Genomic DNA, 26,172 nt, shown 5'->3' on the forward strand with positions numbered 1-26,172 from the left:
AGATGATGAACTTAATACAATCATTTTGGATCATGCTAAAAACCCATACAACGTAGCTTTTAATTTGAATGCAAGAGACTGCTTTGAGAATTCAGCAACTTTAGCTGAACTTGAAGTTCTGACTTTCTATTCCAAAACTACTGACATTCAATCTAACAAAGGAGACTTTGTTGCCTCAAATACAATTCCCACTTTGTTTCCTGTCCTGGATCAAAACGATCAAGATCACATGCTTCCAACATTTCCGATTCTGACTGTTATATGCACTATTTCTGCCCCTTTATGAAAAATGAGTGACACTCTAATATATTACTCATCATAAATGATCAAGTGACTTTACAGAAGACCAAAGCTTCAAGTTTAGACTCCATACATGCCATCTTACATTAAGTAACGAGACTAAATAAAAAAAAACTGAGAAGTTACTTCTGGAAAGGGGCTCTAGAATTCACATTGGCAATTCAAATGACTAACTAAGAAGATTAAAATCAGTTCATGCTTAAATAACTCAAAAAACTATTTAACTACCATTGCAACAATGGACCCTCAACAAGCTCCAATAATCAAAGACGACAAACATTTAAAACCCTCTAAAATAAGCCATTGATCCAACTATAGCATCCTGGGCAATGTCATCGTTCATTCAATTTCATCACATCCAAGCTTATTAATGGTGTATAATATAGAAAGTAACTTTAATCTGCCAAGTTCCAATTCATTCGATGAGGACAAACACCAGGAACTGATACCTTAAACACAATCATTGCTTCTATGTGAAAAATAAACAGCTAATCCTTTTCATCCTTATGTAACAAATTCAGAATAAAACAACGTTAGGAAATGTAACAAAAAAAGGAAAATCCCCAAGGCTAAATCTGATATTTCTAAGAATCAAACTACATCCTCCTCAAGCCCAAAAAGTATCCATTTTTTAACATAACTTGGGGGATCAATGCCAAGGCTATCATTTTCATAGAGCCTGCCAGGACCAGCACATGACCTTCTGAACTACTCTAATAATAATATTATGCCTGCTAATGCGACATCTGCCAAGATGAATTCAAGAAACAAACATCAATTATCCATGCATATTGTATTCCAAGTCGAAAAATGCCCATGGACACCGACTCGAACTTTGTGATCGATCTGGATCTGGTCCACAGAACCAAAACTTTTTTATCCAAAAAATGCTCACTGGTAAGAAGTGCCTCTTGTCAAAACAGCTATAGGCTGGCAAAAACCAACTTGAGAAAGTAACCACAATTTAGTCTATTATTAACAACTCACCACCCAGCTACGGCAATCAACTCTATTAGATTATTCTTGGGATTAATTCTGAGCCCCACTTCAGTCTGAGTGACTGCCTGCTTAACCACTGTAATTTGGACCCTGAAACTTCATCTCTCCATACAAATGTGGCCAAGGATTGGAGTGATGCTCAAATTTATGGAACTTCTTTGCCCTCATCTGAAGGAACATCTGATATTCTAAATAGATATAATGTCCTTAGACTGCTGTCTTCGTACCCAATATTCAAAGCCTTAAAATCAAAAGATCTATTAAGGATACATTTCATAGCAAGTCAGTCTTCACCTACTGATACAACCAGATTATCATGGTCATCACAGTTCTGGGTAGACAATGTATGGGAAAACATGATCTATCCTTTTAACTATGAGAATCTCAGTAAAAAAAGGTTCCCTAAATTGAATATACTTCAATTCTAACACCCAAAAACCTGTATACATTTAACAACTCTCAGGAGCATAACACCCCTATGATAGAGGGAGATCTTTCCATGAATTGTAAGGGTCCAGACGCTTAACTTTCTGATAGGACTGACCAACTATTATTTAGCGTACTTAGAGTTGGACAAATTATTCAATGTGTGAGTATTAACAAACACACAGCCACTCACTGGGAGTTTGATAACACACTCACTAAAGTCATTCATTCAAGACACATGCAAGATTCATGACAAATCTACATCAGTTGCCACTTTCTCAAAATATTTGATTTAATTTGCTCCTAGAATATCGCTGGAGTAAAGAGACAAATAAAATTTAGGGTTGAAAACTTGAAGCAATTTCTACACTCTTTTTCCATTGTATGTTTCCCAGAATCATGGAGGTTGACTAACTTTTCATTTAACAGCTATGTTACATTTGAAGCCCTTGCATTGTAGGCCTCCAGTGGTAGACTCATTGGCTGACGGATTGTATTGATCAGCAGTGCATTAGGTATTCAAGGATCAAAAACAAATATCAATACTACGTGCATACTTGCTGTAATGGCTGTGTTCACATGAGGACCAATGAGAAAGAAAAAAATGTTCTCTTTTTTTTTTTTTTAAATATATTTTATTTTACATTTCAATAAGCACACATTTCAAAAAAGAATACAATATTTTCCTCCTACATTTGTTCGTCTCACAATATAACAAAACAAGTTTTAAATCGAAACTATTTAACCACCGAAAGGGGGGGCCAAGACAACATATATCATATTATACAAGAAACACAATCATAAATCAACAACAAAATGAATCATCCTATTCCTGTTCTCCATTTCTCCAAAGGTCCCCATATCTTAATACCTCGAGCTCTCCCTATCCTACCCTTCCTTGCATATATGTATTTCTCTAAATTATGTGTAGCAATAAGATTGGATAGCCATATTTGCAAGGTCGGGGGAGTCTTATCTAACCATACTCTGGCTAGCATTAATCTAAAGACAGCCGCTGCCATAAACACAAACATTGCATCGCCTGGGTCCATTTGCACATTTCCTGCGTCCACACCCAGCATAATTAAGCCTACAGTGAAGGTTATCCTTATCTTTAATGAGTTGATGAAAAATTTTTCGACATCCTTAATTAATGTATATAATTGAGGACATGTAGCAAACATGTGGACAATATCTGCCTCAGTAGAGTTGCATCTGGGGCATGTAGTACCCTCGGTGCCCCCCCACTTCGCGATCCTGGCTGGAGTATAATATAGCGAGAATAGTGTTTTGTAGTGTTGGGATTGCAAAGGGGCAGAACATAGCATAGACCGGCCTAGTTCCAGTGATTCGTTGAATGATTCAGGGGTAGCCTCTATCCTTTCCCCCCATTTAACCCTATGCTTATCTAGATCATCAGGTCTATTTTTTGCCAGTGCAGCGTATATTAGCCTAATGGAGTATTCCTCCCCCGTAGTTAGCCCTTCCATCAGTTCGGTTGGGAGAAAGCCCAATGGCCCTCCTTGTTTATTCCTAAGAAAACTCCTAATCTGGAGATACTTAAAGAAGTCCCTTCTGTTTATTTTATATTTTTTAATCAATTCCTCAAATTGTATGACACCCTCTGAATTTACTAAATCCCCGATTTGCTGTATCCCTTTACCCTCACAATCCGCCATTACTGAATCAGCAAAAATTTCTTCGGGGAAGGATTTATTTTTATAGACTTTGGTGTACCTATTAAATCTACCCATACCGGTCTTTTTCAAGAAAATGCTCCAGATTTTAAGTGCCGCCCTGAGAGTCTTGTATGTCTGCCTTCTGAGATAACCCAGATCCGTAAAATACAGGAAACCATTAACAGTATTTTGTCCTAGTACCATTGTATAAGCTTCGTTTGACATATTAATGGTCTTTGATGACCCCCCACCTCCTCCGATTATTCCCTGCATATACTGGAGAGCAGCAGCCAAATAGTATAATCTAAAGTCTGGTGCACCCCACCCCCTCTATCCCTTGGCAAGGTGATAAATTTATAAGCCCTACGAGTTTTTCCTCGTGCCCAGATAAATCTATTAGCCACACTCTCCAACCTGTTGAACCATTTGTTCTCAAAAATCAAAGGTATTGACCTGAATAAATACAAAAATTTGGGCAGGACCATCATTTTCAACACATTTGTGCATCCAACCAAAGAGAGATGTAAATTGTTTATCCTTTCCAGGTCCTTTTTAACCTTCGCAAGCAATGGTTCCATATTGCGCTCAACTAATTCCTCCAATTTTGCAGGTATGTCAATCCCTAAGTATATTGCATTATTGACCACCCTGCTATCTAGACTTGATGCAAACCTATTCACGATAATCTGGGTTTTAGTTTTATTTAGGCTATATCCTGAGATCAGCCCAAACTCCTGCGCTTCTGCCTCTACTCCAACCATGGCTATATCCGGATTTGGAGTCAATATAGCCACGTCGTCAGCATAGGCCAGAGTTTTCACAGTGCAACCATTTAATGACATAGGTTGAATAACACGGTTTCCCTCTAGTTTGCGTAGTAATGGCTCTATGTACAGGGCGAACAACAGTGGAGAAGACGGGCAGCCCTGGCGAGTCCCCCGCTGTATATGTACTATATCCGAGTGCCCTCCATTTACTCTGATTTTAACCACCGGGTCTCTGTATAGGGCTTGCATACCTCGTATGTAACCTGGACCAATACCACGCCACTTCATAACTTCCCATAAATATTCCCAGGCGACCCTATCAAAAGCCTTCTCGGCGTCTAAAAACAATGCTGAAATAGGGTCACCTGTGACTTCTGCCGCATCGAACATAGTGATCAATGTCCTAATGTGCTGTGTAGTACCCTTCCCGGGTATAAAACCATGCTGTGATGGGCTCACCAAGTGTTCAATACAACCTGCTAATCTCTTTGCCAACATCTTAGAATATACCTTGCTGTCTGAATTCATCAATGTGATGGGTCTATAGGATCCAGGAAGGGTTACGGGCTTCCCTTTTTTAGCAATAACAATTATATCCGCCCCACGCCATGAGTCTGGTGATAGCCCCCCTTGCTGTACATATACCATAACCTCAAACATATAGATCAACAGACAATCACGAAATACTTTATAAAATTCAACCGGAATTTGATCAGGTCCGGTTGCCTTTCCTGATGGTAAGCTGTTTAATGCATCGATAAATTCCTCCAGACCTAGGGTAGAGTCTAACATTTCTCCTTCTTCTTTTGTGGCAGAGGGTGAGCACACATCTCTAAGATAATTCCTAACTTCCACTATTCCCTCTGTGTCGCCCTGTGTATACAGTTTTTCATAAAAGCCTCTAAAGACATCCCTTATCTCATCTGAGCCTGTGACAGTGACACCCATCGGATCTAATATCTCCTTTATCTCTGCATCTGCCCTCTGCTGTCTAACTTTAACCGCAAGTATGTGTCCCACCTTCTCACTACACTCATATAACTCTTCTTTCTTAGCCAGATATTTTTAGCAGACCTTTTCGAGAGACTTTCTATTGCATCTGCCTTCAGTGCTACTAGTGTTAATAATATATTTTCCAAGCTGGATTTAGATCTTACTGCAGAAACTAGTTTTCCTTCTTCGATAATCAGCTTTTGACGAATAGCTTCATTCCTTAACCTCTCCTTCTTACGTCTGGTCATCACATAACTCAGTGTTTCCCCTCTGACACCTGCTTTAAAACAATCCCAGGTTTGCCCTACTGAGGCAGTTCCATGATTAATCTCCCAGAATAACCTAATCCACCCTTCCATATGTTTCCTATACTCAAGGTCTTGGAGCAGACTCCTCTCAAACGTCCATGTGGACCTCTTACTCTGTATTTGCGGGACCTTAACTGTCAGTATTAACGGACTATGGTCAGAAATAGTTCTTGGTTGCTTCTCAATCTTCGTCTCCAAGACCATGGACCTAGAGACTAAGAAATAATCTAATCTCACCAATACCTGATGAGGTGCCGAAAAAAAAGTGCTACCATCGACCAATGGGTGTTGCATTATCCAGGGATCTGTCAGAAGATTATTTTTAACCATATTGGTAATAGCCCTGTTTACTTTTCTCTTTCTACCATTATAGACTACGCCTGTACTCATAAATGAACTTGTAGGGTCATGCATATTGAAATCACCACAACAAATTACTGGTTCGGGCCACTGTGCTAATTCTATATCTAAAAACTCCCATATCTCTGAATCATCCTCAGTGGAACCATATATGTTTACTAATGTTAGATTGAGCCCTTTAACACATAATTCCGCCATAACCCATCTCCCCCAACGGTCTTCTTTCTTTCTTTTAACTGTCACTTCTCTTCTTCTCCCCAGGATAACAACTCCTCTTGTCCTAGATCCTTGCCTACTGGCTGCAAGTACATCAAAACCCAATTGGTTCATTAGATAAATCTGCTTTTCCTCTACATGCGTTTCTTGTAAACATACTAGATCCACTTGTAAAGTTCTTATATATGCTGCTACATTCGCCCTCTTCCTTGGATCATTCAGCCCACATACATTTAAGGAGACAATCTTACATGACATTTTGTATTGAAAAAAAGGCCATCTCTTCCTAGCCCAGCTGTCTCTTTCGACTGTCTCCCCCCCCTTCCATTCTTCCTCCCTCCTTCTTTACTCAAAACTATAAACAACAAACAAAATATATAATCAATGTGTGCTAACTGCCATATCAAAACCATACATTTCAGCTGCTTTTTGCTTTCCCTTCCCCCCCCTCCCCTGAGTTACCCCCCTTCCCCCCCCTACAGGCAAATAGGTCAATACTGACCTATATGTGGACGCTTCCTGGTTGTGTTAGTCGCACCCCTCCCCCATCTTCTCCAGTGTGCCCCCCCTCTCTTCACGAAGGTACATTTATCCCTCAGTGACCCTCTTTCTTTGCCCTCTCCAAATCCTGAATAAACTCCTGTGCTTTCACTTCCGAAATAAACATCCTGACCTTGCCCTTTGTGACCACTTTCAACCTGGCTGGGAATAACAAATATGCTTCTGATCCTAAAGCCTGAAACTCCGAGATCAGTCTTCTGAGCTTCCACCTCCTCTCTACTGTCACGTGGCAGAAATCAGGTCTAGTAAAAAATGTAACACCCTCCACAGTTCTTTTACTGTCTGGCCTGGCTTTCTGGATATGTTCCTCACGGAGTAAAAAGTTTCCAACGTACACTAATATTGCTCGGGGGAGTGGTGCTTTCGACCCTCCTTCAGCTCCGTATGCCTTCCGCTGGACAAAGGGGAATCTATGCGCCCTCTGCACCTCTGTCTCCCACTGCCACTGGGACTCAGGGAACGCCCCCTTTAGTAATTTGACCACACACCCCCTGGGATCTTGCCCTTCAAGCCCTTCCGCCACTCCCAAAATGCGAACATTATTGCACCTTTGGCGATTTTCGAAATCCTCCATCTTCCAGAGGATATCATCCGCCTTCTTTTCCTGTTGTGATTTAAATTCGCTAAAGCTGCGAAAGTCATCCTCCATCTTGCCAGTTCTCTCCTCGACCTCGGAAACTCTCCCCGCCAGACCTTCATAAAGTTTGTTTGTTTTTCTAAGCGTCGTTTGGATTTTCCTAAAGTCTTGCCATGTTTTCCGACTTGTAGATCTCGCTTCTGATTGTATTTGCTTCAGCATGTTGAATACTCTTCCTAGTGCATCATCCTGATTCAGACCTGTTTCTGGCTCTTCTTGGTATGTCTGCGATGTTGCCGAGTAATCCCAGTCCAGCTTCCTCTCAGCCCCCCTTGTGGGTGACCTTTCGTGCCTATGTCGCCTTGTCTGTTTCTTCTTTAGTGTAGAATCCTTATCAATATCAGTTTCCGAAGAGGTAGAAGCCGCCCATGAATCATCCTCCTCTTCATCTTCATCCTCCTCCTTCTCCGCCTCTTCTTCCTCCTCTAAATCTGAAATCTCTCCCTCCTGTTGAACGGAGTCAGAATCCTCATCCACTGAAAAAAAGCGGTCCCCATCCAATGAGCATACATCTTCCTTCTCTTTGGGGTGGCCGAGTACTGGCTTTTCTGCCACCAAGCTAACTGCGCTTCCCCATGTGGGATTAGGGGATTTAGCCATTAGTTCTGCCTCCACCTGCATAATCGCCTGCATCATGTCATCAGCATTCTCTTGCACACTCGGGCCTCCTGCCCCTTTTTGCACTTCCTTATCAATTTCATTAGTCGAGGGGTGCCATGTAGATGTTGAAGAGGGTGGGGCTTAGCGAGGAACCCTGGGGAACTCCGTAGATGTCTGTCAGTTCGGAGAAATAGGGGGGGGGGAGTCTGATTTTCTGAGTTCTTCCGTAGAGGAAGGAGCGGATCCATTTGAGGGTGTTTCCCTGAATCCCGGCAGTGTGGAGTCTGGTACTTAGTGTGCAGTGTGAAACAGTGTCAAAAGCTGCGGAAAGGTCCAGGAGGATGAGGGCTGCGGTGTGTCCCTGATCTAGTAGCATGTGGATGTCGTCAGTGGTGGCGATGTTCAAGGTGAATACACCAAAACCGAAAAGCAAGCAAAGAGAAGCTTAAGAGCAGACAAGCGAAGATTCATTGATGGTCTTGCCACAGAAGCCCAGGAAGGAGCAAGCCATGGAAACTTGAAATAACTCTACAACATAGCATGGAAACTTTCTGGCAGATACAGTAAGCCAGAAAGACCTGTAAAAGACAAAGCAGGAAAGACAATCATGGGTAACAAAGACCATCATAGAAGAGGGACGGAGCACTTTGTAGAACCAGCTGTGCCGCATTCTTCCCCAGACATACAGCCAGTTGACAAGGACTTACCAATCGATTGCAGCTGACCAACCAAGGAAGACATACAGCAAAGCCATCAAACATCTGAGAAATGGGAAGGCAGCAGAATGTGTCAACATTCTTGCAGATGCACTGAAGGCAAGCCATGACCTGGAACCTGAAAAGGGAAAGGGAAACAGGACGGCAAAGAAACACCTGGTGCCAAGAACTCGAGGCTCCCTGCAAGGAGATTGGATACACCTGGAGTCAGATTTCAAGAAAAGTCCAGGACAGAGATGGCTGGAGAGTCCTGGTTGATGGCCTACACCACAGGAGGGATAGTAGCCATAAGCAAGTGAACAGCAAGATGATGAACTTAATACAATCATTTTGGATCATGCTAAAAACCCATACAACATAGCTTTTAATTTGAATGCAAGAGACTGCTTTGAGAATTCAGCAACTTTAGCTGAACTTGAAGTTCTGACTTTCTATTCCAAAACTACTGACATTGAATCTAACAAAGGAGACTTTGTTGCCTCAAATACAATTCCCACTTTGTTTCCTGTCCTGGATCAAAACGATCAAGATCACATGCTTCCAACATTTCCGATTCTGACTGTTATATGCACTATTTCTGCCCCTTTATGAAAAATGAGTGACACTCTAATATATTACTCATCATAAATGATCAAGTGACTTTACAGAAGACCAAAGCTTCAAGTTTAGACTCCATACATGCCATCTTACATTAAGTAACGAGACTAAATAAAAAAAACTGAGAAGCTACTTCTGGAAAGGGGCTCTAGAATTCACATTGGCAATTCAAATGACCAACTTAGAAGATTAAAATCAGTTCATGCTTAAATAACTCAAAAAACAATTTAACTACCATTGGAACAATGGACCCTCAACAAGCTCCAATAATCAAAGACGACAAACATTTAAAACCCTCTAAAATAAGCCATTGATCCAACTATAGCATCCTGGGCAATGTCATCGTTCATTCAATTTCATCACATCCAAGCTTATTAATGGTGTATAATATAGAAAGTAACTTTAATCTGCCAAGTTCCAATTCAGTTCTTAAATGTCCCGATGAGGACAAACACCAGGAACTGATACCTTAAACACAATCATTGCTTCTATGTGAAAAATAAACAGATAATCCTTTTCATCCTTATGTAACAAATTCAGAATAAAACAACGTTAGGAAATGTAACAAAAAAAGGAAAATCCCCAAGGCTAAATCTGATATTTCTAAGAATCAAACTACATCCTCCTCAAGCCCAAAAAGTATCCATTTTTTAACATAACTTGGGGGATCATTGCCAAGGCTATCATTTTCATAGAGCCTGCCAGGACCAGCACATCACCTTCTGAACTACTCTAATAATAATATTATGCCTGCTAATGCGACATCTGCCAAGATGAATTCAAGAAACAAACATCAATTATCCATGCATATTGTATTCCAAGTCGAAAAATGCCCATGGACACCGACTCGAACTTTGTGATCGATCTGGATCTGGTCCACGGAACCAAAACTTTTTTATCCAAAAAATGCTCACTGGTAAGAAGTGCCTCTTGTCAAAACAGCTACAGGCTGGCAAAAACCAACTTGAGAAAGTAACCACAATTTAGTCTATTATTAACAACTCACCACCCAGCTACGGCAATCAACTCTATTAGATTATTCTTGGGATTAATTCTGAGCCCCACTTCAGTCTGAGTGACTGCCTGCTTAACCACTGTAATTTGGACCCTGAAACTTTTTCTCTCCATACAAATGTGGCCAAGGATTGGAGTGATGCTCAAATTTATGGAACTTCTTTGCCCTCATCTGAAGGAACATCTGATATTCTAAATAGATATAATGTCCTTAGACTGCTGTCTTCGTACCCAATATTCAAAGCCTTAAAATCAAAAGATCTATTAAGGATACATTTCATAGCAAGTCAGTCTTCACCTACTGATACAACCAGATTATCATGGTCATCACAGTTCTGGGTAGACAATGTATGGGAAAACATGATCTATCCTTTTAACTATGAGAATCTCAGTAAAAAAAGGTTCCCTAAATTGAATATACTTCAATTCTAACACCCAAAAACCTGTATACATTTAACAACTCTCAGGAGCATAACACCCCTATGATAGAGGGAGATCTTTCCATGAATTGTAAGGGTCCAGACGCTTAACTTTCTGATAGGACTGACCAACTATTATTTAGCGTACTTAGAGTTGGACAAATTATTCAATGTGTGAGTATTAACAAACACACAGCCACTCACTGGGAGTTTGATAACACACTCACTAAAGTCATTCATTCAAGACACATGCAAGATTCATGACAAATCTACATCAGTTGCCACTTTCTCAAAATATTTGATTTAATTTGCTCCTAGAATATCGCTGGAGTAAAGAGACAAATAAAATTTAGGGTTGAAAACTTGAAGCAATTTCTACACTCTTTTTCCATTGTATGTTTCCCAGAATCATGGAGGTTGACTAACTTTTCATTTAACAGCTATGTTACATTTGAAGCCCTTGCATTGTAGGCCTCAAGTGGTAGACTCATTGGCTGACGCATTGTATTGATCAGCAGTGCATTAGGTATTCAAGGATCAAAAACAAATATCAATACTACGTGCATACTTGCTGTAATGGCTGTGTTCACATGAGGACCAATGAGAAAGAAAAAAATGTTCTCAATGTTTATCCACTCCATTACTATGCAAATATGTTGTTTACCTAAAATCTGTATTTTCAGAAATTGAATATCTGACTATCTAATATTCTAATGCTTAATACTAATTACTGAGGATTTTTGTTAGGCATTTTTTATTCTGATGTGTGTATATAAAAACCAATCGATCATCAGAATAATATATCACAATCACTGCTTTTCAGTAAGCCTCTGTCAGAGAAGAATAACCTTACATCCTAAACCTTAAAAGAGCCTGTTTCCTTTGTTTAAATGGTCAATTTAGCTTTGATGAACTTGCTAAATCACTTTTTTTTCCACAGCTGCAGTGTGCTTCAGGACAATACTTTTGTGCATACATCTCATTTCCATCGGTGCTCCAATTTTGAAACTATTTCTCTGAATGAAATTGACCACAATACTCAACTTATTTGCATGGATATGCCTTTTTGACATATATTACCAGTCTTTCAGACTCTCTCAGTGGTACCTTTACCATTATTAATCACAGTCTATTCATTCGTCTAGCTTTTTAAAAATACTTTTGCCATTTAACAATTTCACAATTTTATTGCAAGCCTTTTTAAATACTTATCCTCTAATATCAAGCCGACAAATCAACTCTAATATTAAGGTAACAGGGACACAAGTTTTAATTTGGTCACTCACTGATGCAAAACAGATACACAGGAAGAAATTGCCTAACCTTTTAAAAACATCAATGTCACCAATTTGAGACACCTTTTTGAATAAATAAATCTTTTTTTATTGAACAGAGCATCGAGGACATTGCAATAACATATGAAAAAAACATTGATAAGAATCAGAATGAGTTAAAAATTAGATAAAATCAATGCATTCAACTTTCCGAACTACAACCATTGACTGATAAAAGCAGAAAAAACGCTTTAAACAAAGCTATCATATGTAGTTACGTAGCTATTTTTGGAAGCTGAAGAGAAAAAGTACAGCTACATAATGAAAAATTTATATAGTGCCACAGTGTTAAAGTGCAAGTACGAAAGTGCAAAGGTGTTAGGCTAAAGTGCTAGAATGATCCAGAAAAACACCTCAAAACTATTTAGAAGATATTCCTTATTCTGCCAAACTTTCAAAATAATAGTACAAAACCTAGACTCCATTTTCAGGGTAGTGCTACTCATGTCTGGTTTTCCAAATTACTTAAAAACTTCCAGTTTTCATTAAACTTCTTGGAGGCTCCCACACGGATCGCGTAGGCTTCTTCAAACCATTTGTCGTAAGTGGGAACTTCCCTAGACCTCCAATTCTGGACTAAGGAGTGGGCTACTAAGGAGGCGATACAAAGAAAAGTTTTGTCAGCTTTCCTCAAATTCGTCCTGCCTTTACTAATTCCAAACAGGGCCACCTCAACTTCAGGCAATATCCTCTTCTTGAATGCCCTGTTTAGAGCCAAGAAGATCTCTCCCCAAAAAGGCCCCAATCTAGGACCTTTAAAAACAATATGTAGCCAGCCTCCTTCCCCATCCGCCTGGCATCGAATGCATCTATTTTCAACTTCCGGATACCTTTTATTGAGTGCTTTCGGAGCAAAGTAGGCCAGCCATTGGGTTAAAAAGAAGGCCATTCTTTTAAAATTGGATGCTCTCAGAGCCTTACTCCCTTGACAACATATAGCTTCCCATTCGTGATTAGAAAAGGAGCATTGCGTTTCATGGGTCACCCTTTCCAGATGCTTCTCTATCAATAGGAGTTGGCCCTGATTACGTAACAAACGATACCAATTCCCTACTTCACTTAACTTTGACCCAAGAAGGGCTGTCACAAGTTTATTCGGTATATTAAATGAAAAAATCTGTTGTTTAAAAAAATGGACAATCTGTAAATACTCAAAAAAAGATGGCTTCCTCTGATCTCCACTCCTCAACAACACTTCCTGCCATGTAATTTCCCTATTCTGGATTAAAAAATATCTTAGCTCTTCTAGCCCAATTTCTCAAATGGCATGATTGAATTTGAAGGCCAAGGTTCTAACATTCCCTCAATTTTAAGAAATGAAACCCAGAGGAGCCTGTCCCCTTAAAAAAGGATTGAAGTCTGATGGAATAATCCTTTTTTTCAGAAGTTTGGAGGTTTTTAAAAATATTGAAATCTGAGAACCGTCTTCCTGCACTATTTTATCCACAAGGAAATTATCTTTTAACCCATTAGAAACCAATAAACAAGCTAATAAGTCTAAAAAAGCTGCATTGTAATAAGTTTGTATATGCGGTAAGGCCAGCCCTGCCTGTTCAATAGTTAATTGCAGTGATGGAAGCTTGACCCTTGATACCTTTGTCCCCCAAACATCTCTCCTTCTACCTGTACTGGAGACAGAGTAGGGGGCAACTCCTCTTCTGAACTTTCGAAGCTAACATCTGAGCCACGAGCATTAGTGATGTGTTCCGCTCTACCTACCAGTGCAGTTGCCTTTGCCTGGGCTAAACGGGTTTTGGCTTTCAGCCCGGCCGCTGAATAAACCTTGGCTACCGCACTTGAGTGTTTCAAATGCTTTCCCATTTTTTCCTCCTATTTTTTCCAGTTCTGATCCTCAAATATGCTGAAGTGCCCCCCTAACTGTGCCAAACTGCTCCCAGGTTTCAACAATCCCCCTTATACTAGGGCTATTTTCAGCAGATGTACAAACAGGAGAAATTTCATCCCACCTCCTTCCACCTGCTCCCAGCTCTGTACCTCTGTACCTCTTTAGCCTCCTAAGCCGGCAGCCTCCATGGTTTTTCCACTGGTGCTCCTGGCTTCCTTGGTGCTCTGGAGCCATGGCGTCTTCCCCTGAGGGTTAGTTCCCGGCGCCGCTAATTCCGACACCAGCACCTCTTGTTGACCGATGCCGGCATGCCTGATGTAACAAAAAGACACCTACGGCAAAATTCAAGTGCCGTACATCATCCAAGCTGCATTTGTGAAAGGAGACCAACAAAGAAGCGGCCAGCGGAAGTTCTGTGTTTTCTGTGCTTTTTCTGTATTTTTACCCGAGTTCGCCGAGCTTTCTCTGCGTGTTCACTTGAGAACGCCAAACTCCGTTACTCCATTGCTGGGGGCGAGGCAGCGTCAACTGTGGCACCTGTGGCTACTTGGAGGCTTGGTACTCCGTAGCCATCCCCTGTAAATACAACTTGAGTATAAGCAACAAGTGTCTGACATTAAAAAAACGTCGACACAATAATTTTTGGTTAGAAATTAATTGAAAGTATAAAAATCATTTTTGGTTCCAATTAATTGAAAGTATAAAAAATTAGATTTAAAATGCTTCTGGCTGCTAATTGGTTTAGGCATATGCCATTGCACCAACCGTTACACTTACAACATCACGTTTGGAGCCTAAAAGCCTTTTATAATAAACCAGTATACACTGATCACCGGACCGATCATTTCTTGTATTCCTCAGGGGTCAACAAAATTGTATCAAAAGCTGAGAACGAAGCATTAACATTAAAACATTCTAGTTGTTCACCCAGGGCCCCCGGCCAGAATGGTATTGCAATCCGAGTTCCTAAAGATAAACTCCCCTTTATGGGGTGGTGTCTTATGTGTTTTTTTTACAATAATATATAACTCCAGGGTCCTTATTGATTCTTAGAAGGAATCTATTCTGCAACCACTCTATAAACAAGGCTTATGATGGGACCCAAAAATGTATTATACTATTGAACTTTGATGGCAAATTGTTTGTCAAATTTGTATTAGCCACATTATCTGAATGGGCACACGAAAAGGGACTGTTGAAGATTACACAGACTTCATTTAATCCGGAGTGCTCCGTGATGACAACCTTACGATATTAAATTAACTGATCACTCATAAACTGTATTTAAACAGGGGTAAACTCTTCATCTGCTTTGTTAATTGCTCATCAGGTTTTGACAAAGTAGGCAGAAAACCGTCTATGCTCCAAATCGCAATCCTGGTTGAATTACATATAATAAATTGGTGCAAGTAAAACTTTCTAGCGATAGGGATCTTTCTACCCGGATTTACATGGACAATGGTTTGAAACAGGGCAGAACCTTAGACCATTTTAAATTTCACCCCTTACAGCAGATCTCATAGATGCTTTAAACGAGGAAAATGGTCTTAAACTGAGAGATAAAAAAGAGTGAGCAATTTAGCTTACGCTGATGATGTAATCATCTTTTCAATGACCCCAGACTGGCTTCAACGTCAATTACGTAGACTTGATCGAGATAACAAAAAGAACGCCTAATTAAAAATACGAAAAAACAAAGGTCATGAGTGTTAGCTTTAAAAAATCTTGCTATTTATGGAAGATTAACACCAGAAATCTACAACAAGCCAAACGTTACCCTTATCTGGGCCTAATAATTGATAACAGAAGAAACTGGAACGCACAATGTGCTAGCTGTAAGCACCGATGCAGGGCAATCATTTTTGCAATTAAAAAGTTTCTAATATATATGGAGGGCGAGCCATCTGTCCTTCACTCGATGTGCTTAGATATAAAGAGGTTCCATTTCTATTTTATGAATTGTTAGCTGTCTCTATTGAAACTGATCGCAAAACTTGATGTGATATTCAAGCAGTCTATTCACTTACTTCTAAACTTAAGATCATCAAAACCCCAGTGTCCACTGCGACTTGAATTCAGCCTATAATCACTATTTGCATAAACGTCAGTTGATTAATTATATCTGTTTGTGTGCTTACGGCAATCAAGACTCTTTGAATTCAATGTTATACTAGGAAGTGTTTTTGTTGAATCATGCTTCTGTTTTGCCTATGAGAATTAACATCAGTACCATAATTACTGAAAATCTATTACCATTTTTAGAGGTGTTGACTAATTTATCATCTTCGGCAGGTAAATTATTGTTTAACACAATTAGAAAACGAACCTACAATTGGGATCTAAGGTGTTCCCTGAAATATAAATGTTCTGGTTAAACCCATTATTCTTATGGGATGAAACCTCAAACCTGTGTTGTTTCTAACTTAACTGCCAATGTAAAAAATACGTTTTACAGTGTGAGCCATTTTGTATTCCAATGTATCTGTTTGAAGTCTTTGGCGAAGTTCAAGGTTATATTTTAAATTATATCATCTATGTAATCTACACGCTGAATCAATAGAACACTTCATTTGTATATGCCTTGCTTTGTTTCCTCTAAGAAGAAAATGACTTCAACTAATTTGTATTTAAGCAGGGGACAGGAAAACTTTAGAAGCCAGTCGTATAAGACGTGTTATGCACTTTCTAAATCAAATACTTACTATAATCTAATTTAATGACTAAAGGAATTCTCCAATCGTGCAGATTTTCTGCATTTGTCAATGTACTCTCCAAAATGTATAATTCCACACATATGTTAATTCAGTGAAATAGGTTTGAAATTTGAAAGTGTTTTTTATTCGAACTTAAGTTCTACACATGCTTTTTTCTGGTTGAATCAGACTCTTATAGAGCAGCCCACTGCCCAGTGTTACATGCAACTTAGGTGATCAGTCAGCAATTCTCCAGACCACTACCTATCGAATTCATCGCAGTGATAAATGTAGGTTTTACTACCAAATGCATCCAAATATGCCATATAGGTACTCGCTCAAAAAGAAATGCCACGGGCATCCATTTATAATATTTCTTCTCACTAACTCAGGGTTCATTGCCTTAAAGCTGCGCTTGATTGCATTTCTGAGGATGAAATGTGCTCTTGGTGCATCTTCATCTCTCTTCCTCTCTCCCACTGAGTCTGTTCCTTTCTTTATCTAGCAGCCATTCACCTCTCACTAGGATTCCTCATAGTGTTATCTCTGGACATTTCACCCAACTCTTTCCTGCAATTTCCATGGGAAGGTCTCTCCATTTTGCCTCTTAGTTCACTTTCACTCTGGGATCTGGTCTTCCTGAAGGACTTTGCAGCAGGGTTTCTCCAAAGTCACTTTCAGTTGGGTTTTTCTCTGTTTTTCCACTATTTCTTAAATAATAATTATCGTCTCTATACTTCTTCGTTTTGTCCTTTCAACCGGCTCCATGAATAATATGAAGTGATTCTCTACATGCAGTGTTGTGCGAGTTGGTATAGCCATTATCTTAAGAGAGGGAGTGCAGTTCTCGGCTGTGTTTTGCCAATATTAGGATCAAATAGATTGGGCCTCTAGTGATTGCTTCTTATGGATACGGATAAGTGCTTATGAGCTCAGAGGAGGCAGCAACGTGTTAATCTTGTTTTTCCATAAGCAGTAAGTATATAAAGTGAAATCGTAGTAATAATATAATCAACTTTCCTTGATGTAGCACTTTGTACTTAACATCTCATTTCAAAGCACTGTAAATAGTAGGTGTTACAATTACTAAATGTAATGTCTCTCAATTAAAGACCTTAGGAAGACGGAAGACACTGAATCATCCTTGCTGAGGGTCAACCCCATGATTTGCAGATCACAGCACGTGTGACATGCAAGCATTTAACTTACTGAACCATCTGACTGGCATCTTTTTGCTTCTCTACAATATTTTTCAAAGAAACCTCATGTACTAAACCTTTAAAATTGGCCATATTAACCACAAAGATAAACCAATATGTCTGGGTTTTATGACTCTCAGAAAATGTGGCGCAGCTGTGCTAGTTGTAGGGAATACAGATTGCCACATGTAGGCTGTGAGGAGAGGCAAAGAGGTTTTATTTATTATCTTCAAGTGTCTATATACTCCCCAAATGCTACAAAAATTATTTTCTAGAACAGTTCTTTACCGTTTTTGGTGAACATTTTCAAAATATTTTAATTTTGGGGGTGAATTCAATTAGGTTCTGGGTCACAGCACAGCCTGGACACATTCGTTTACACTGTTCCCCCAACCACTCCCAGGATATCAAACTCATTTTTTGCAATAGCTCACAATAGAATAGGCATATTGGATTTCCTTGAAAAGCTGCTCCTTAGCAAAATTACAAACTGGATTACACTGCCCTTACATCTTCGTCAAAGCATTCCATGATGTTTATGTGCCTCGATTCCTTTAAGACACAAATAGCAACAACATATTTCCATATGACAAAAATCAGTGTTAAAAACTCCTTCCATGACATGATCTCAAAGTAACAAAAAGCTCCAACAAAACCGAAGAGTACTTTAAGTTTAATGAAAACAATGTGAATCCACCTGATATAACAAAGGGCAAATCAGCACATGCCTTCAGAGACTGATGATCCTAAGTGCTAACTACAAAACATTGGAACAAGCCTGCCATAATTTGGAAACAGGAACCAGCCAGAGCAGCAAGGCTACGTTTGAAAAGGAAAAAAACCACCGGAATCCTTCTGCCAGCTTCTTCATAGTACTGAAAGTACAGTCCTATAAGAAATTGGGACAGTGCTGGGTATCCTGCCCCTGCTTCTAACTGTGGCTTCTCATTGGCCTCAGGGATGTACTGATGGGCAAACTGACAGCCACATTTTAGCAGATAAGATGTGATACCTGAGGCATGTGCAGTGTGTCTATTAAACAAAATGGATTGCACCTGTTTGAGGGGGTCATAGTAGAACACACTCACCGCATGCACCATCCAGACTTCCACTTACAGTGTTGTGTTTTTAAACAACAATCTGTAGATACATCGTTTGTCATCCCCTTCATTCCCTTCCTCATCCCCCTGTCATCAACAGACTGGAGAGAATAGCAAGAGGGCTGACCTTGCCACTGGCAGTGTTTATGAAAACACAAAAGCCATGTTTTCATGATCCCTGCTATATTAAATAGTGCATAGGGTCTTATTACGATGTTTGCTGATGCAGAAAGGAACCACCCGACCTCAGGTCGGCGGTTCGGACCTCAGTATTTTGATGAGATCACCCATGGTGCAGACGCAAACCTCCATTTCTCAATCAAAGGTTGTGTGGTGGGTGGAAAAGGCCTGCAGCACAAGCTTTCATTGAGAAATGGAGGTTTTGAAACGTCCCTGCACTGTGTGGCAAGCACCATACCCAGGTCCCCCAGGCCCCATTGCAGAGGGGTAGGGGGTCCTGCTAGAGGCCCCCAATGTTGTTTTCCGACAGCCTTTCCATGCAGAAAGGCCTACATGGAATAAATCAATCAATCAATCAATCATATAATTTGTAAAGCGCACTACATACCCGCAAGGGTTTCAAGGCGCTGACGGGTGGAGAGGAAGGGGTGCTGTTGCTACTGGTCGAACAGCCAGGTCTAGAGTTGTCTCCTGAAGGTTAGAAGGTCTTCGGTTTGTCGTAGTATGAGGGGAAGGGTGTTCCAGGTCTTGGCGGCGCTGTCGGAGAAGGATTTGCCTCCGGCTGTGGTTCTATGGATGCGCGGGACGGCAGCCAGAGAGAGGTCTGCGGAGCAGAGTTTCCTGTTGGGTAGTAGAAGGAGAGTCGACTGTTGAGATAGGCTGGGCCGGTCTTGTGGAGTGCCTTGTATGCGTGGATCAGGAGCTTGAAGGAGATTTTTTTGTTGACAGGGAGCCAGTGCAGGTTCCTCAGGTGGGGGTGATGTGGTCATGGCGCGGGACGTCAAGGATCAGGCGTGCAGGGCATTCTGGATTCTTTGCAGTCTGTTGATGAGCTTAGTCGGGGCTCTGGCGTAGAGGGCGTTTCCTTAGTCGAGTCTGCTGCTGACTAGGGCCTTGGTGACTGTTTTCCTTGAGTCTGTCGGGATTCATCTGTAGATTTTGCGGAGCATACAGAGGATGTTGAAGCAGGAGAAGGAGACAGCATTGACTTATTTGGTCATAGTGAGTTTCGAGTCGAGGATGACTCCCAGGTTGTGTGCGTGGTTGGTGGGTGCGGGGGGTGCCCTCAGTGATGCGGGCCACCAGAAATTGTTCCAAGCTGAGGGGTTGGGCCCGAGGATGAGGTTCTCAGTCTTGTCTGTGTTCAGTTTTAGGTGGCTATCCTCTATCCAGTCGGCAATGGCCTTCAATACCTGGTGGAGGTTGGATTTGGCGGTAAGGGGGTCCTTGATGAGGGAGAGGATCAGTAGGGTGCGGCGATGTGCAACAGGTTTCCAGAAGGTGAAGTGGATGCAGTGGTGGTCGGTCCAGGTGGGTTTGGAGATCTGGCTGAAGGAGACGTATGGGCGTCGAGCATGTGTCCGGCGATGTGGGTTGGCGGTGTGACGAGCTGTTCCAGTCTGAGGTTGGCAAGGTTGTCTATCAGGGTTGCGGAGTTGCTGTCATTGTTGTTCTCCAGGTGGAAGTTCAGGTCTCCGAGAAGGATGTAGTCGGTGGAGGTCAGTGCGGGCATGCTGATGAAGTAGGCGATTGCGTCACAGAATTGCAGTCGGGGTCCGGGTGGTCTGCAGACGAGGGTGCCTCTTAGGGTGGTCTTGGGGTCCACGTGGATCTGGAAGTGCATGTGTTCGGCAGCGCTGAGAGTGTTGTAGGTGTTTGTTGAGTTCTTGATGGTTTTCCTCTGGACGATGGCGATTTCTCCTCCGACTCCGTTGGTGCGGTCTCTGCGGGCGATCTTATATCGATCGGGGATGGCTATGGGGATGTCTGGGGAGGAGGCTTCATTCATCCAGGTCTCGGTCAGGAAGGCGAAGTCTGAAGATGTGGTGTCGAGTAGGCCCCAGAGCTCAACGGCATGTTCGGGTGTTGATCAGGATGCATCGGAGCTGGTTGTGTTTTGTCGTGGCGGGTGTCTCTGCGTCTTAGATGCAGGAGAAGCAGCAGTTCTGGCAGGTGAAGGGGCGGTGGCTCTGCAGCAGGCGGGGGTTCCTCCTGGGTTAAGAGCAATGAGGGTGCTGGCGTCCTATCGGAGGCGGTCTTCATTGCTGGTGTGGGGGCCAGGGGTTCTGGCGCTGGGCAGGGTCCAGGCGCAGACGGGCTTGCCTTAGGCACGCCTTTAGTGCGCCAGCGGCACGGCCGCGTAGCTACCGCCATTATAAGGGGGGTTGGGAGGAAGGAGCAGGTGGGAGGCAGGAGGCGGGAGGCAGGGGTCAGCAAATGGGCACGGGTCAGGCTGCAGGGGCAGCAGTGGTGGGTACAGCGGGCGATGGGCACGGGGTGAAGAAACAGCAGGAAGGACACACAGGAACAGAGAGCGGAATGGGCAGCAAGGAATCAAACAAGCATTTGCAATGCAATAGGTCTCGCATTAGGAAAGTTTGAGCTATTGGTATTGTAAATGACAATTTTTTTATTTATGTGTTGGTTTTGAAAATAGCGAAATTAATAGTTTTGTCATTTACAATGCCAATAGTTTTAACTTTCGAAAATGTGACATCTATAGCATTTGTAATGCAATATGTGTTGGATTTACATGACTTAGATGTATTGATATTACAAATAACAATGGCTTTTATTTTTTTAAAATAATTAATACTATAATTAATAATTAATAATAAACTATAAAAACAACGTAACGTGTTATCATTTTATTTATCCTCGGCTGGCAGTGGGGCTACGCTCGTCCGCCATTACAGAGGAGCCGTCCCTGCATGATGTACCTCATATTCCCCTTATAACCAAACCATACATATGCAGCCCCCACGCTTGCATGACACCCCACACAGACGCTAGCCTCACACTCTCACCGCATACACACACGCACATCGCCCATGCTCGCATGCTACACACACATTTATGTTGGAGCCGATGCTGGGGGGCTTAGGTGGGGGCTGGCAGTGAGTGCAGATGCTCTGGCTGGCAGGCAGCGGTGGCTTGTGTGTTTTGTGCTCTCTCTGGCGAGCGTAGCAGTTTGGCTGCCGAGCAAGCCGGGGCCGTGGGAGATGATTGGCAGTCGCACACAGCTCATTATACAGGCAGCTGAACATTTTGTGGCGAGGGGGGAAGCTCAGACCACGCAAACCTCTAAAAGTGGGAGAGGCTGGTATTATTAATTTTCAATGTCATTTGACTTAATAAACACAATTGTGCACATCTCAGACAGCGCCACATGTGGCGGACTGTCACAAGAGCTGGTGCGGACAAGTAAGTGCCGGTGCCGAGCACCAAAACTGCTGGCTCAAATTAAAGCACTGGCTCCTTATACAAAGTTACAAGCATTGGCAAAGCTAATTGGTATCATAAGATCTAAGGAGTTTGTCAATGTTTTTTAGCCTGAAAAAAGAAAGGCTCTGATGCAGCCAGAGCCAATGGCTCATAGGGCTTTTTTTTTTCTTTTTTTTTCACTTTCCGCCATTCTGCACGATAATCTTTTCGTTGTACTACCTGGCTCAAAAAGAATCTCTCTGTCGTTCTATCTAGCTATGTCTGTCACTCTGCCTCTATAGCTACCTGCCTGTTTCAGGTGTCTGCCACCTTGTTAAAGGGAAAAAACGCTGTTTGCCTTGTGACCGTCGTATTTCTAAGCGCTGTCACAGGGGCACCCTATGGATGTACGGGTCCCGGGTAGGTTTGCACGCAGTGGTCAGCAGGGGACTTTGTGTGCACAGAGGGCTGCGGCAAGCACCTCACAGCTCGGGTGCATGTCACGCATCAGGGGTGAGCTTTTTATGCACTGTACCTTCGGTAAAACATTCCTTTTGACCGTAAAAAGCTTTGTGCATCGCAGACAGCCCTCCGGCTCTGGTTGCCACCGTCCTCTGCGTCACGGCGGCCGTCCCTGCCAGCAGACTCAACACGTGCCGGTGTTGATATCAGCAGCGAGATGCCAAGAGTGCTCGCGTATGTATGAATGAAATGAGCAGCTGTTTCATGCAAATGAAGATGAAAGCCAACCCTTCGCAAGTGCCATTTTGGCGGGCTCGGGGATATTGTCTGTGGGACTTCTACGAGCCCGCCAAAATGGCACTTGCGAAGGGTTGGCTTTCATCTTCATTTGCATGAAACAGCTGCTCATTTCATTCATACATACGCGAAGAATATATCCCGTTAAGGATATAAGGAGACACACACTACAGGATATGGTTCAAAAGGTAAATCTATTTCGTATGAACCTTGGTTAGCGGAAGAAATCCACACTATTTTCGGGGGAATAGCTATCCAGAACAAAAAGACAACAAGACCTGGACGAGATAATAAGCTGCAAAGAATAACAAAACGACAAACGGGCAAAACACAAACCTGCATTAAAAAAACAAGAAAGCAGCCCGGGCTGGGCGGAAGTCAGGCAGCCCTCCTCGAGACAGAGGCGGGGCCTGACCAGAAGCAGGAAGTCGAGCACGACCGGAGCTTCCCAGGAGGCAGGCTGCAATGGCTGGAGCAAGGCTCCGGAGCAGAGAGAGGAGAGCCCTGCGTGCAGCCAGCGTCCGCCCAGGAAGCCAAGGAGTGCCAGTATCCCTGTGCCCATTGACGCCGGAGGGAGCAGCCCCGGAGCGGGACCTGGCTGGGCACGTTGTCTCCCCGGAAGAGTCCTGCGGAGGAGAAGTCCCGGTGAGTGGGGCTCCGTGCTTGCGTTTCTGGGGACAGGAGGTACTCGGGGCATGTTGAGGGCTGCGGGGGCCATGGTATTTGGAGTCCCCAGTGTGGGACTCCCAACGATAGTGCCAGCATCTCTCCAGAGCCCACGAGGCTGCCCAGGGGCACTGGCTCGAAAGCGAAACTGACGACGCACACACAGCAAGTAGCTAGGAGCGCGCTCCCGCGGTGAAAACTGGAAACGAAAAGCGCATGGCACATTGCTGTCCACATTCCTAAATACGGGTAACATTAGGTCTGAAGCAGACACCATCAATGCTCACGCATTGAGGGTAGGTCTGCTCGACCTAACAAAAATGGGCACAAGGACCCTCAGGCGCTGGTGAAGCTGTAGTGGGGGGAGTGACCTACCTGGCAAGGTCAGGGGTCGCTCTCCTTACCGCACAGCTGCCACCAATTTAAGCGGGTGGCAGGGAGGATCAGGTGGGAGGTGGGAGGCGGGAGGCAGGGGTCAACGAATGGGCGCGGGGCGGGCCGCAGGGGCAGCAGCGGCGGGTACACCGAGCGATGGGCACCAGAAGCGAGGAAACAGCAGGAAGGACGCACAGGAACAGAGAGGGGAATGGGCAGAAAGGAATCAAACAAAAATGGGCACAAGGACACTCAGACGCTGATGAAGCTGCAGCAGGGGGAAGCGATCTACCTGGCAAGGTGCGGTCTGTCCGACAGACCAAAGGACTTTTTTGAGCCTTATAGAACAGTTGGACTGTAAACCTACCATGTCGGGAGTAAAGCCTCTGACTGCTAGTCGGAGGCTTTCCGCCCGACATTGTATTTAAAGCCCATAGTGTCCAAACAGGCTAGGGGCAAAATGTGGGGCCTCACAGGAGGTAGGATGTGCCTTGAAGCCCCTGATGTATCAAGATTTGTGAAGAGCCTTTTACATTCTAGACATCTCACAGAATCCACTGAGGCAATTTTACTTTGGTCATAGACTAGGCCTTATCTTTCTATACAGTGGTGTGAGCCACGATGGTAAATGTATGTTTTGCAGCGTTACAGCGAGAAAAACATTTGAGAGGATTTGGTCCCTACATCTCTAGGTAGCAACCTTTTGCCAGAAGTTTTGTTTAGTAAACAGACTTGTTTGGAACTGTAAAGTGTTGGACTGTGGGCCACAAAACAGTAACCTGAAGCTACGTGCTGGGGTGGATTGTAAAAAATATATACATATACAGTCGCTGCAGTACCATAACAGCTTAGTGAGCACTTTCCAGGAATACCTTCTTGCTAATATTATGCACGAAAAATCTAAACTCTATAAAACGTTAATATTATTTTCAAATCATTACTTTATAATACAGTTACATTCACTTTTATTTTATGACAAAACTAACTTTGATCTAACAAATTTGTACAAAAATCCACATTTTAATTATTGGTTACCTGTTTTGAAAGCAGTTCGCGGCATAATGTGTAGAGACTAATGAATTTTCTTGCAAGTAACCTGGCATCTACAAATCCTTCTGCAACTAGCATAATTTCACATATGAGCTCAAAGTCGGGAATCACCATTGCACATGGCCTGTCAAAAAATAATCAAACACTTTACATAAAATATTGATATCTCTACAGCATGCTTGGTTAAGAATATCATTTTGTTGCAACTGCCGATCCCTATGCATGGTCTAAAAGCATCCTCTAAATTATTGCTAATACATTAATACTGATTAATTTTTCTTTATGGGCCTATATTTTCTGGTTCAGTAAATCGCACATGCAACAGCAACATTCAAGACAGGTACCAGATTGACAGGACATTTTAGCAAGTGGGTTAAGGTCTTTCACAAGGCTCTGTTTTAAAACATATTTTAAGGGCCAAAGTGTACTCAAGCTTCATAATTAAATAGAGATATTCTCTTGTAGAATGTTGCCAAGAGGTTTATGTCACAGGAGATTGTTCACCAAGATGGTAAAGGAAATGCGGGCAGAAGGCACAGAACATAATGCTTAATTTGTTAAAAAAAAAAAAAAAAAGTGCCAGGGCCCTCATCAGGATGCTACTGCAGCTTGTGCCACCTGTTGCATCTGGCAGTGCTACCAATGACACCACAAACACAATTATCAACCGTCACACTCCTAGAAGTGTGACAATTCAGACTATTGCATGTTCCCAAAGCTGTAACAATGACTTGGGTGTCAGGGATTAGTCATTTTTAATATATATTTAATGAATAAACAACATTTGTTGTTCTCATCCCTAAATTAGATAGACAGCGCCACCATGTAGAAGACTGTCATAAGTGCTGGTGCACACAATTAAGAGCTGGTGCCTGGTAATGGAAATCACCGACTCAAATTAAGCACTGAACATGCATTGCAGTGCAAGGCCTCTAGCATGAGGCTTGATAAAACCTGTTCATTACCACAAAACAAAGTATATTATAGGTTCTTGCAAAACATTACAGGAAAAAAGAAATAATGAAAAGCTATTTACAGTTATGCTTCATAGAATCCTCTGAATCTAGAGATACTAAATGTATGCATTAAATACATTTGAGGATTCAACTTCAGCACCCTCCAATATTCAGCATCTGTCAGGTGAGAGCATTTAAGTTACTGAGTCATCCTGCAT

General features: G+C 42.3%; 1 protein-coding gene across 1 annotated transcript in view; it reads right to left on the reverse strand.

Moving 5' to 3' along the window:
• Positions 1–25,122, reverse strand: part of LOC147731161 (dynein axonemal heavy chain 11-like) — a 1,538,124-nt gene extending 1,513,002 nt beyond the window's left edge. Inside the window, exon 1 of the mRNA XM_086956147.1 lies at positions 24,984–25,122. Within this exon, the coding sequence (XP_086812273.1) occupies positions 24,984–25,112 (129 nt within the window). The 5' untranslated portion in view covers positions 25,113–25,122. The remainder of the gene's footprint in view (positions 1–24,983) is intronic.
• Positions 25,123–26,172: the final 1,050 nt, after the last annotated feature.

The sequence above is a fragment of the Lissotriton vulgaris genome, chromosome 2_1, assembly GCF_964263255.1.
Source record: "Lissotriton vulgaris chromosome 2_1, aLisVul1.2, whole genome shotgun sequence".
NCBI lineage: Eukaryota > Metazoa > Chordata > Amphibia > Caudata > Salamandridae > Lissotriton > Lissotriton vulgaris.